Consider the following 13,946-nt stretch of genomic DNA (forward strand, 5'->3'; position numbering starts at 1 on the left):
CTTCACAGGAAATACTGCACACACACAGATGCCTAGCCAGACTCTCATAACTTAAGCTGTTACGGCCAATACATTCTATGTGTCATACCACAGTAGTATTAATTATAGCATATGCTGTCACGCCCAGTCTCACATGTATTTACATTTCCTATCAGGTATACGTGCTCTCTAGAAAGTGCTTTGTCTAGACATATTAGCAAGCACTTCCTGTCAACTGCTGGCACATGAAGATACATTTTCACAAATGTTGATATCCTAATCCTACAGAAGTCAACAGTTTCTGGATAGTTTAGCTCCCTGAACTGACTAGGCATAGAGCCAGACAAATGGTAGTACGGGGGGGGACGGGGGGACGGACGGGACGGAAACACCCACACAGCAAGAGACTGGGAGGTGAAGGTACAACACAGCAGCTCCACTTCAGACTACAGTTTTACAGGCAGCTGGATGTGGATGTAACTTTCTGCACTCAGAGGGGGAGATCTCCTTTCCCCTGCCCTTGCTCCTGATCATCCCTGTGTCAGAAGCAGGAAGAGAGGGCAGAAGGGGACCTCCCTTCTCCAGCACAGAGCTGTAAGGTCAGCTCGCTGCAACCCACAGAAACTTTAATGAGCCCATCGACACACAATTTTGAGAACTGGTTTAAATTTCAGTTAACACCAGAGGCTGTTATCCTAAAACAACAGTTTGAGGTATTAGAATCAGTTGTTTGGGACGTCTTACAGGATGCTTTTAGAAATCTGAGCATAACTTGCAAACTCTGCCTGATACTAAGTTTCAAGGTAAAACCTATTCTATAACAACATGGGCTAACTAATAATGAGTTCTTGTATCTGACAGAAATTAGCCTTTATGTTCATCTCCTCAGACGGAAATAGCACATCATGTGGACAATACCAGAAGAGTCTTCCCAGACCATGTTATACCACTACCATTTCCTTATATGATCCATCTTCTCCTGCTAGCATCCAGTCACTAATCCCACCTTTACTGATTTTGTGGGTAGCTGCTGAATTTCCAAGAATTCCTGCGCATCTCTCGCTAAGCCAGTTACACTCACCCTTCAGCACCTTATCTGCTCTGCCTTCATTCCCTCTGAAGTCCTTCTGATTTCCCATCTCCATAACCAACACATCCATTCAAAGAAACCCTCCCTCCCATCTCAACTCCTCCCAAACTCCCAGTAGTAGTTTCTGCCTTTTAATCCAATCTCCCTGCCTTTTTTCACTCCATATCCAGACCCTAACTTCCCTCCCTCTCCTCAAAGCATCTTTATTTCCCTAGATTGAACTGACCTAGCAGAGGACACAGGCTGTAGTCTTAGACAAAGCGCCTGAAGACAGAGCAGCCCACAGCCATCTAGAGCTGTAATGCTGGAGACTTGCCTGGATGAATCCTAAAACACTCTCCAGCACAGACAGAATTGTGGAATTAAGCTGCCTATTTCTTAAATTACTTCAATCAATCTGCATTTATTATGTTTGGTTTGTTTGGGTTTTTTCCCCAAAAAAGCTCTTAGTTGGTCTGCCTTGCCAAAAAGGTCAAGTTCCTGCTCCAAAAGCAACAACTCTGCAGCCCTGCCAAAACTGGCTGACTAGGTTGGACCACACACACCACCAAAGCAACTGCGCTACTTTGGGACCTAGCAGCTCTGCACTGCAGTGCACTGGCATCCCATTCACTCTAAGGTAGCTTGGAGATCTGTAGGACACTACTGTACTGCACCACTGGACGTGCCCTGTGTCATTACCGAAGGAGGAGTCACAACAGAGTAATGCACATAAACAGCAATTAATGGACATGATCTGTCCCACTGTAGCACTCTAAGGGCAGCAAGACATTGCAGTTTTCACTGCTAAACAGCCAAACAGTGAAATCCAAAGGTGAAAATAAAATTCTCAACTATTCACTGTGTTAAAGACTAAAGATATTTAATAGATTAAGATTTTACAAATTAATATTTAAAATTCATTATCTCACTGCAGAAAGCAAAACTCACAAAAACATACTTTAGTTATCATCTCTGAAGTTCTTAAATTTAAAACAATTTATTATTACTAATGAAAAGAAATGCTCAACTGTTTTTAATCTTCATGGATTAACTACTGGTACAAAGAAAGTATTTAAACTGTATAGATTCAAAAACTATAGACTATTATGGTGAAGATAAAGACTAAATAAGGCAGTAATGACAAATCCATGAACCCGCAACATATCTGGCCCATGCAAAGTACACATGGGAACCATTAAATTCTAAAAAATCTAATCTTGCAGCTCCATACTTAAGTTACAAAAATAACCTCTGAAACATGAACAAACTGCAAGCAAAAAGGAATGAGACACATGTAGTTATCCATTCTTCATCACTGCAGCACAAATTCTAGTTCTATTTCTTTAACTCTTGACATTAACTTTTAGATTTTAATATTTTGCAGTTTTGCCAAACTGAATCAAAAACAAGAGTACTACTGATCAATAAAAGACAACAATACAAGAAAAAACTATTAGTCTTGAAGGTGACAATCTCTCTTCCTGAGGCTAGATACAGCATAACGCATTGAACATTTAATACTCACTGAAGGGCTAATGAACACATAAAGGGCATTGCTTATATGGATATCCTCATGGGAATAAAGGTATTGAGCAACTCTACATTAATATTGTGGCTTGGAGAATTAAAAAAAAAAGTAATTTGTCCTCATTACAAAAATTTAAATTTGCTCTCCAGAATTTTGCAGCACTTATCTCTGTCCTCCTCCCTTATTTTTAACTCAGCAGTAATCAATACATAGCTCTCATTCAAAATCTGAACCCCAGGCTTGTAACAACTGCCTACAGTTGTACCTATGGTACAGAAGCCATATCTCTAATTACTTCACGTATTTAATCAAAAATACAATAATCTCATTGTGAAAGGCACCAATTAAAAAAAGCTTATATAGACGAATAATCTTAAAAAAAAAAAATCAGTATGCATTGATACCATAATTGCCTGGAGACTATTACCAATTACAACCCACCATGTATGTTAAAGCCATTACTGCAACGCTAAGAGAAACAAGACGACACTATTCAAACTTGACTGGGTATCCCAGTAGATATGTATTAACGATGTAACATGATGTCTTCTGAAGTTGAATAGTTATTTAGGCAGAACAAAATATTGCAATTTAGAACAAAACGCTGCTCAAATTGTGACCTCAGAATTTTCCTGCAATACTCAAACATACACAAAAGCGTACACAATCATAAAAGAATACCGTATGTATTCAATATCCTATAGTAATAACCCCACAATAATGAATCAGTGTTGGAATAGGGCATACAGCAAAGCATGAATCTGATTTTGAATACGGATTGCTATCTTCTCAATAAGGTAAAAGACCTACTCAAAATCTGATAGATGTATTATAGAAAAATATAGAAAAATATATTTTGCATAGTCCGTGTATCCACTGACTGAAGAAACTTATCTTTAAGTTTTAATGGGAGTTATTAGCCCTTTGCATCTTCAAAAAATGTTATCGCTGCCCAAGTTATTAGTACTGAGCACTTACAACAGTCTAAAATAGACTGTTTTAACAAAAAAGGGATTAGCTGTCAAGAGTACCTTCAAGTTAATAATGGAAATGTACTTTAAAAGAAGAGGCAAACTTCCACAGAAGACATTTACTATGCCTACACTTCCTGTTTGTCAATGTTTTGGTAAAGGACACTTTTTTGCAAACACGTAATAGAGAAAGGCCCAACTAAGTAAAACAAAGGAAATGAAAACAGTTTAGCAAAGCATCAGATAATTCCTCAAAAAAAGAATATTAAAAACCATAAATATAAGTCACTACATAATATCTATTTGCTTTATTTTTAAAACCTGAAGAGTCCTTTTTCTGTAAGAAGGAAAAAATTATTCATGTAATTACCCGTAATTCATGTAATCATGTAATTCAAACACTACAATGTAATCACACATCATGATACGAGTGACTCCTTGCAATATGAGTGACCTTTTGCTTTGAAGATTTTGGAATTTAGGAATTTGTGTTACAAATGGAAAGGCTGCGCAGATATCTGGAAGGCCAAATAAGTACACCTTTCAGCTGCTTAATGGACATAGTTCGACATAACTATATTTAGGAGCCGGACAAAAACTGTGATATTTTAAGATGTTTCTCAACAGCAACCCAGTTAAGCATATCTTTGAACAGTTCTGAACACAAATCCAGGATAATGCTCTGGCTTGTAAATTCTAACACTTGTAAGTGCAAACACTGATACTCGTATGTTCCTATCAGGAAATGTGGGTAAGCAAAGCTGTTTGCAGACCAGTAAGGCTCCTGATTCAGAAACACAATTCTTTACTGAATATATAGGCTCTTCCTCCATTTATTTAGATTCCTATAGGATAACCTATGTGTAACAGACAACTAAAATTCTCAACAAATAACAAGGACTACAACTTCATGGGCTTGTCCTCAGTGGGATTACACATTCTCTTCCAAAAAACGAAGTAATGGCTAATATCCAACAAGTTATGACAGCATCATTTGAGCTTATATCAAAGAGGCACAACAGCAATGGATAACTTATCTCAGACTTCTATGACAAGAGTATAGTGCATTCCTTACTTAAATATGAATCATGGCAACGGCTTCAGTATCCACTGAAATACAGAGCATATCAGACAAAGCACGGAGTTACATTCACCCAGTCATGTTATCTTCACACCAAAAGCATCTCATCTGGCTGGTTAAACTACAAAGGTCAAAGCCATCTATGGCATTCATGTAGATACACCCTTCATTTGCATCCCAATCAGTTTTTATTACATAAGGCTACGAAAAAGTCCCTTCCTTAGCTATAACTAAACTTGAATTCACCTTGGAATTTGACCTAATGCTCAGTAAAGCACCAGCTAATTCTACCTGGATTCTAAAGGAACCTCAATCTACAGTACTGACAGAAATCCTAAACATTACTTACTCTCCCACGGACACGTCTCTATACTTTAATACCCTTCTTCCAGTGTTTGCTTTCTTTCCTCAATCATGAAACAAACTTACTTTGTCTCTTACCAATTGCAACCAAGTTAGGATATTTTTTCTAAATCGTAACTAAAGATTCTAAATAATACTGACCTAAATTACTAAGACAATAAAACATTTTGTGGCAAAGGCCAAGGCATTTCGTAAATTAAGTGATCTTGCCCAACTTATCAATATCATTGTTAACCACTAACTACAATGCTGTGCAAGAATGAAAAAACCTGGCCAGCATCCTCAGATGCTACTCATTTATCCTAACTTCTACTATTTCTCTTATTTCATCACTTTTTAGAAACTTTTGTCCACAAAAATATTTCATTGGGGAAAAAAAAAGTTGTAAATCCTAAATGCACAGCAGCTGATCTACTGAAAGTCTAGGAGCTTGATCAGCGATAAGGATGGAATCAGGATTTCTAAAATGAATATAATCACTTCATTTGAGTCATTCCTAGCTCACTCAAAAAAAAAAGTTATATAAAACCATACAGGTCCTCATATTTAAAATTGGTTTGTGCAAAATAAGAGTCAACATAAAAGAAAATTAACTGAATTAAAATGCAGCTGATCTACACAATAATGATCTATTTTCAGCTACTTATCTCTTCAGTGATCCAATAATCCAAAAAGCTATAACAGAACTAGTACTTATCTTAATAGAAGAATCCCACAAGAATCAAGATTCAAGATAACTCAGGGCAGTTTGACTCTAATCAGACAACCTTCCACTATCCACCTAGTGCTGCAATTCTAAGTATCAGGTTGGAAAAAAAAGTAATTTTTGGCAAAAGATTAGATAACGATTAACCTAGCCACTACTAATCAACATGTTTGTGAAATGGCACTTGGCAACACACCCCATAAATCACCAAAACTTTCTAACCAGGTTAACACAGATTCAGTTAAAGGAAAAAAAAAAAAAAAAAAACCAACCCTCTCTCAGATATGGAAAGTCATACCTCAAGAGTCAACAAACTTGAAAGATCCTGAACCACAACAGTTATTGCATCCACTCTCTTAGAAAAAGCAGGAGCATTGGTTTAATAATCTTTGCCTTATATTTAAGTGAAATTTAAAGTGTGTGTTCATATTAATTGTATCAACACAGTTATGATACTACAAATAACAACGAAAAAAATAACATTGTTTCTTGCTATGTCTATTAAAAAGTTCAAAAGGGAAACATAAATGTTTCAGAAGTTATCATGAACTTCAAAGGCCAGTTAAAACTGAAAGTAACTAATCAGTGCATGTAGATATGCTCTAGATACATTCTAGATAATGAAGGAGTATGAAAATCAAGATAAAAGATGAACCAGTATTCCAAATTCTTCTGTCACTGCAATTATGAACAAAAGTCCATTCACAGCAAGGCTGCTGTGTTTGGTATCTGCCTGTCTTTCACAGCAATCAGAGCTATGACTCAAGTTTTTTGAGCCACAAGACCCCCACAGTCAACTTCAGCGTATCAACCATACTAGCACTTACTTTCATCAAATTTTAATGGATAATACTATATTTTTAACAGTTAATCAGCTGCAAAGCATTTGAGGCTAATAAAGACTAATATGGATTTGTTGATCAAACAGCCATCACCTTCTACTTTTTGCTTTCTTTTCTACTTCAGAAACTTCACATATGAATTTTTCTGGTCACTTCTCACAGGTCATTTAGAAATATTCTCTGAACCCTTGCAGATTGCCAAGCGAGAACAACTACTTTAGCCTTAATCACCTCCCTTTTTTTGGCTTTCCTCTTTCTCATAGGTCCAGGTCCATGCATATGCCACTGACCGGGTCCACACCTCACTAAGACTTCCTGAAGGAAGCCCTTCCTTGGTGTTTCAGTGCTGCTGAAGTTCACAAAAGCAACAGTCAGACTGTTGTTGTCATGACAAGCACTATATACATTCTGTGCTTACTAAACTTAGATTGGTGGTAGATCTTCCAAACCTGTGACTTCCAGTTAAGTAGATAAATCTCTTAAGCTAGACCCCATAGTTCAGTTTCTTTTCATCGATTTTCTTGCATACTACTTGGTTGCACTTCTTTTCATCGATTCTCTTGCATACTACTTGGTTGCACTTGAGTCTTCCCACAGTAGCACAGGTACTTTAAGGCTCCCCAAGAAGGGGCAGGGTTCCACATTTAGGACCATCCACTGATGAAATCCAGTGCTGCTGATGTCCCTGCCCATAGCTGGGGGATTGGACTCGATGACCTTTAAAGGTCCCTTTCAACACATACCATTCTATGATTCCATGAACTTTTTTGCAAGTTGTTTTTCTTCCTGAGACATTAACTGGTCACTCTAGCAAATCCCTCCTTTACATGTGCGCACACATGTCTAAGTAAATAGCAACATATTTCTTACTTTGGAACAAGTTGCACATCCTGTTTGAAACTTGTTATTCAAATGGATGAGCTAGGATGGCCTCCACATAAAAAGAGCACGCCTACTGCTACGTGGAAGTAAACTGACCTTTTTTCCAAAGAAAAAACAAAACAAACCCTTTCAGCTGGTTTTATCGTGAGCTACAATGAACAGGTTGCTGTTTGCTACCGTGAAACTTCAGGCCCACCTAGCCTACCGCACACTGACCGGCTCACGCTCTCTATTAGCGCTCGGTTGTTAAAACTACCTGAAAGCACGGTACTCCAGAGTTTCTCCTGAGATTAAAAAAAAAAAAAATTTAGGACAGTTTTAAAAAAAAAAAAAAAGTGGAATTACTTTTAATAAAGGAACATCTCAGCTTTCTGACCAGCCTGAGCCCTTTGATGGAGAGCAGCCCCAAAAGGAAAGAAGGGGCAAGGTGGGGGATGCGGAGATGCTGCTGCGCGGGGCGGGCGGCGGCGCGGGGGGCTGCGCGGGGCGGGACCGCCCCGCGCAGCCCCCCGCGCCGCCGCCCGCCCCGCCAGTGAGTAACGGGACGCTTCCCCCCCTCTAAAACCACCATCCTGGGAAGCTATGGGAAAACATGAACAGCACAGCCAAAAAAATCCGCTCCTGGGGCTTTCCCCGGCAGCAGATGGGGTCAAGAGCGACCGCCCCCCCCCCCCCCCCCCGCCCCGCTGACCCCGTTTTACCTCAGGCCGGCGCTCCCTCCCCCCCGTCCACGTCGCACCAAGGCCCCCCCACCCAGGGACGGTACTCACAGGGTGACCGTCCGGTTAGGCAGCGCCTCGGGAGGCAGGACCTGAGCGAGCTCCAGGTTGCTGCAAACTACCTTCACCTCCACCGGGCCGCCGACCGCCGCCGCTTTGCCGGCACTCTTGGGGCGACCGTCATACTTACAGCCCGGGGGCAGCGCGGCGCCGCCGCCGCCGCCCCCCAGCGCCGTCAGGAGCAGGAGCGCGGGCAGGAGCCCCGCCGGGCGACGACGGCGGCGGCGCGGTGGGCGGCAGAGAGCGCGGCGGCCCGGGGTCAGCATGGCGGGGCTGTGCAGGGCCCCGCTCCGCTCCTCCCGCAAGCAGCGGGGACGGGGTCGGCCGGGCTGGGCGGAGAGGAGCGAGCAGGGGGAGCCCGCGGTTCGCCCTGGCCTAGCTCCGCGGGGGCGGCGCCAGGCGCGGCCGCAGCGCTGCCGCCATGTGGTGCCGCGGGGGCGGTGGGCTGCGGGCGGGCAGAAGCCGCGGCCGCCACAGCCGCCCTCGTCTTTGTGTCGGGGCCGGGCGGGCTCCGCGCAGCGGCAGCAGCGCCGCCTTCCGCCGGTGCCGGAGCCCCGCGGCAGCGAGCGCGCCCGCCGGGCCTCGGCCCCACTGCGCAAGCGCCGCGGTGGCGGCGGCCGCACCGCGCCTGCGCAGCGGCGGTGAGGGGGTCGCGGCGGGGAGGTGCTGCTCCCCGGCGGAGGGGGGCTGTTGATGGGGAGAAGCGCCCTGCCGGTGGGGAGCCCCCGGCCCGTTCCGCCGCCGCGCACTTGGCAGGGTCGTCGGCAGCGCTGGGGCTGCCCTCGGTCCCGCCGCTGCCCGCAGTGCGAGCTGTCGGGGCCTTCCGCCCCCGGCCTCCTCCAGCAGGAGCTCTTTGCCCGGGCCGTTGCCTGTTCCCCCATGGCCGGTGTCTTTGGGCCCCCCAGCGTTCTATAGAGCCGAGGGTCCCTTTGATGCTTCGTGGGCCTTGTCCCCCTCGCAGGAACAGGGTGGAGTTTTCTCTCTCCTCTGCTTCCATGCCTTTCCTCTTACCTCCAGCTCCAAATCCTTGGTCTTGCAGGAGGGACTGTTGCCATTCATGCCTCATGGAGAAGGGATAATCCCCTGCTTAGGTTATGAATGGCTTTCAGTATTCTAAGGCCAAGTATCTTGTGCTTGTAAGACATTTGTGCTCAAATCATCCCTGTAAAATGACGTAACCCTGTTATTCCCACTTGACAGCCAAAGAGCCAAAGGATGGAAAAACTTATTTCAATATCATCAATCTCAAATGTAAAAAAAACCCCACCTGCCTATAATGTGTCTTTTCACTGCACACTTAGGACTGCTTTTCTGGGCGTAGTTAGGTCATGTTCTCACATTTCACTGCAGCCAGGACAGCCAGGCACAAATGCCTTTGTGCTAATGACAGCTGAAATTCTCAATACGTCCTTTGCCTCCGGTAGGCGTGAGGATAATAAAATAACTGTTACCTAACTCACAATCAAATTACAAGAACTGGCAACACCTACTGTAAAAATTTTAAGAGAGACTTTGCAGAACCGGTAGGAAGTTCTCGTCCCTAAGAACTCACAATGCCCCGTCCTTACACAAGAGCACTGGCAAATAACATCCTGCAAAATACCTGTTATTACACAGAAATGCGATGTTAGGCATTGGCAATAACAGCTGCCAAAATGAGTCTTGCAAAGTCTTTAACCTAAGGTGTCCTTGAATAATGTTGAACACTCAGGTTGTGACCCAGTTTTAAATGTAACCTAATGAAAGATACGGGCAAACAATAGGAATTGTGGACTGGGGCAAGTGAAACAAAGTTACAGTAATAACATCACAATTACCTGGGCATGGTGTAGATACCCTTTACCCACCGTCATGTTTTCTCTCCTCAGTTATATGGCCTCTTACAAACGAAGATGGAACCTGTCCCACGTACTGAAATTGTTGACCAGAATGCAAAGAGGACACAGGTCCTTGAACTTTAATATTAGGTTTATGTGCCACTGAGTCACTCAGCAGGACTAACCTGATCTGGGTGAGATGCGAGGCCACTATTACACTTGAACTAAATTAGGTCAGGACACAAAATACAAAGTTGACAATGCCTTTGTGCTCTTACGCTGCTGTTGTGCCAACTGTAAGAGAAGAGAGATCTAATTAGCATGAAACTTGCCAATGTAAAGTTAATTCTTCCATTTTGGGCTTTGTTTTAAACAAATTCAAACTGCAGAGTGAATTTGTATTGGATCAGTGCTTTGTGTCATGGAGCCCCATGATTTTTGATCTGGCACCAGGAGTTTTAAAGCTGGACTGACTATATCAAACCACGGCCCAACATACTTTTTCCTTCAGAAGTAGTGCTAGGTTAAACAGTTCTTCCCTTTTGCTATTTTCTTCCATAACCTACAGCTACATCAATAACATGATCTGATTCACCACACAGCTACATAAAACGTTTGTGCTGAGTTAAGGATCAACATGGAGACAGGGCATACAGCTGCCTCTTCCAGCAGCAGAGCCAGTTTATGCCAGTTTAAACCATTGATCCCACCAGAATTTTGGCTTGGCATCACCACAGTTTCAGCGTAGCTAATCAAGATTGCACTTCAGTGCTGCTGAAAGGAACATTCCCATGTTTTTCTGAAGGTACTTGCTCCTCTCCCTTGTCTTGCATTTGTGGCAATGCATATGTTGTGACCCCATTAGTCTCAGTGTATTGTATCAGTGAGATGATCCACATGGTCACATAATCTAAGATGATGATGGAAGTGGTGAAGTGTTGCTTCTGCTGACTGTGATCATGGACCATCTTAACTCTTTATTTTCCCCATAATCCTGGAGAGACAAATTTCTTGCCACTGCTTTTCATCTTAATGTCATGTCCAATTCCTTTCCTTCTAATTTATAGATTCAAGTATGTTACTTGCCCTTGATATTTCTGAACTATCATCTGCTCTGTTCTTTCCACTCCACTGAGATTACCCCTACTAAGATCTCTAACTATGGATCCCAGGTGCAAAGCTCGTACAATTTTAAATGATGCCTCTGTTTAAACTGCTACTATTGAAACCTTGAAGTGTTGTTCTCTGTTGATTTATATTCTCTTAGTTTGTCTGCTTCTGCAGTGAATCTAATTCCAGGGCATATTGTTCCTCACCTGCTTTCAAAAAGCTTTCAAAAAGCTTCAAGCAAAAGGCTCTTCTTGAAGGCTTGTGCTTTTACCCTCTTCTTTCATCTTTCATGCATATTACTGCAACTTCCATTCTGTGCCAAAGATTTGAAAATGTATTTTCTTACATTGACTCAGGAAAGCTCTTAATCCAAAACATATGTCCCACAGGAGTCACTTAACAAATTTAATGTGGTTTTTTTTTGAACTGCGATATACTTTTGTTAAGTTTATTAGATCACTACCTTTATTGTAGTTGTAGTGGTCTAAGGATGTAAGGATAAAGTTACATGGTACGTCTGCTTCAAAAACCAGAAAGTCCTGTTCCTCCTAGCTTTCCAACAACCCCTCTGCTAAAGGCCTATATGCCCTTGCTGTTGCTCAATCTGTGGTAGTCATCTGATTGGTCAATAAACCAATTCAACGCAACACCTAAGCTAACCTTTTTTTGCATTTAGTTTTCTGCCAAGTTATTGAGTTGAATCAACTCAGGGAAGGGTTAAAAGAGTGCCAGAGCTGGAGGAAGTCAAGGGCACTAGTGAAGGGAGTGGAACCTCCCACCTGGGCAGCAAAGTAAGCCTTTGCTGGTTCACAAGCTTCCTCAGTGCCATCTTTAGCAGTTGGTTGTCCCCCTCTGCCGGGCCAGGCTTCTGGAAATGCCCTGTGATGTGAAGCTTTTGCTTGATTCCTAGGGGTTGTCACACCCCTTTCGTGACTTCTCCGACAAAGCGTTGGCCGTGGTCCGAGTCAATCTCCTTCAGGACACTGCACCATGAGAAGACATGCTCTACCGGGATTTTGCGGTTGCACTGGCCGTGTTGTTTCGAGCCGGAAACACTTCCACCCACTTGGTGAAGTTATCGCTGGTCAAGTTACCTTTGTAACTTCAGGAAAGACAAGGTTTGTAGAGGGAGGCAATATCTTTTATTATAGTAGCTGAAATAGCTGCAAAAAAGGAAGCAAGCTGTTCCCAAAACTTACTGGCTATAGCTGAGGTGGCAGCTACTCTAAAATATTACCTCTTTCTGCAATTTTTGCTTCTTTTTCTGAATTGAAAAAAAACCCTGAACTTTCTGTCCCTCAATCCCCTCATTCTCTATCAGCGTTGGTAATCTTGTTGGTGCTGGTAATGCTTTACTTGAGGTGAGGCATGTAACTTGAACTTTTTTGAATGCGCTTTGCTTCCAGATTGCAAACAAGTATACTTTGTTCTTTTCTGTTGTTTCCCTTCCCTTCATAAAATTTGCCACTAGTACATTCAATTTTGAAAATTAATTTTTCTTCTCTTCTTTCTAGTCTACTAATTACTAACTTCTTGTATCCAAGATATTAAGAAGAAGGGTGTGGGAAAGAGGGAAGGCAAAGAAATTCTTATCAGTGTTTATATGTAAACAAAGGTAGCTTTGGCAGCACTTCAAATCCTTCATATGTCCTCAGGACAGAGAGGTAAATAGGAGCTTTTAAGTGATTTTTTGTCTGTCTCTCATTCTGGTTCTTTTCTTTGCTTACTCTTGTCCTTTGCTTTTATCAGTTCAGGTTTCACATCCCTGCATATTTTTCTGGGCTATCATCACCTTCACCGAAATGATTGCTCCCCAGTTCTCCTCTCAAGGGAGTCCCATGCTGCCACTACCTTCATATCTTCTCTTTTTTTTTTTCCTCACTGCCATGGAGTCTTCTACCTACCACATTTCATCTCTTCCCTTAATGGACTGGGACATCATCAGTTATGTTTTGTTTGCTACAGCAGTTGTCAAGGAAGAGGAAGCATTTGGTTGCCCTCAGCTATGTCTGCAATACTGTGGTTATTTGCTATTCCAAGTACAGGGAGGTGATGATAACTGCTGGCACATACTGGCTTGCTCTTGGTAACCACTAAATTCAAGGAGGCTCAGAGTCACCTTTCTACAACAACTACTTCTTACGCAGCTGCAGGTTGTAGTATTATATCCCTGCCTCTCAGACAGTTCACTGAGTTACCCCAAGCTCTGCTGTTGCTTGTGACAAACACAGGTATTCCCAGATGCTTGGCTGATGTTTGTCATGTTGGACATCCTACATTTGTTCTCAGACACAGAGATGTTCTCTGCAAGCCCCTCTCCCCAGTCTGCTGCAATCAAGGGTCAGGGATTTCAGTGTCAATAGTAGAACTGAGGAAAATACAGTTTTTAGACTCAGTCGGGAGTCTGAGGAGAAACACTATTTCCCTTTACCTGGTTGTTCCTTTAAGTAGATATATTTCAAGAATGCTTTGGCAGAATACCAAACATTAGTTGGCTTAGTTTGTATACTTCTTATGGAAAACTTTTTGGAAATGCTTAAAAGGAGAATGCTCTCAAAGCTGTTTATTTAGAAGTCTCTGGGTTTGGTTGTCAATAAATCCCAAATTAAGCCAGAATTAGACACTGAAATTTTATATATTAAAACTTGAGATATCACCAGATGCACTTCTGCAGAAAGAACAGGCAGGCCCGGGAGATTTTCATGCTTGATTTTCATTATTTTCTTTGCCTTGAGTGAAGGGAAAAAAAAAACCATACTGTGTGGATTCAACAGACTCATACAGGGATCTCACTCCTCTTCTGCTGTTCTAGTCTA

General features: G+C 42.5%; 1 protein-coding gene across 1 annotated transcript in view; it reads right to left on the reverse strand.

Annotated features, from left to right (window-relative positions):
- Window positions 1-8,793, reverse strand: part of ADGRA3 (adhesion G protein-coupled receptor A3) — a 59,118-nt gene extending 50,325 nt beyond the window's left edge. Inside the window, exon 1 of the mRNA XM_075499852.1 lies at window positions 8,195-8,793. Coding sequence (XP_075355967.1) covers window positions 8,195-8,469 — 275 coding nt within the window. The 5' untranslated portion in view covers window positions 8,470-8,793. The remainder of the gene's footprint in view (window positions 1-8,194) is intronic.
- Between the last annotated feature and the right edge of the window lie 5,153 nt (window positions 8,794-13,946).

The sequence above is a fragment of the Mycteria americana genome, chromosome 4, assembly GCF_035582795.1.
Source record: "Mycteria americana isolate JAX WOST 10 ecotype Jacksonville Zoo and Gardens chromosome 4, USCA_MyAme_1.0, whole genome shotgun sequence".
NCBI lineage: Eukaryota > Metazoa > Chordata > Aves > Ciconiiformes > Ciconiidae > Mycteria > Mycteria americana.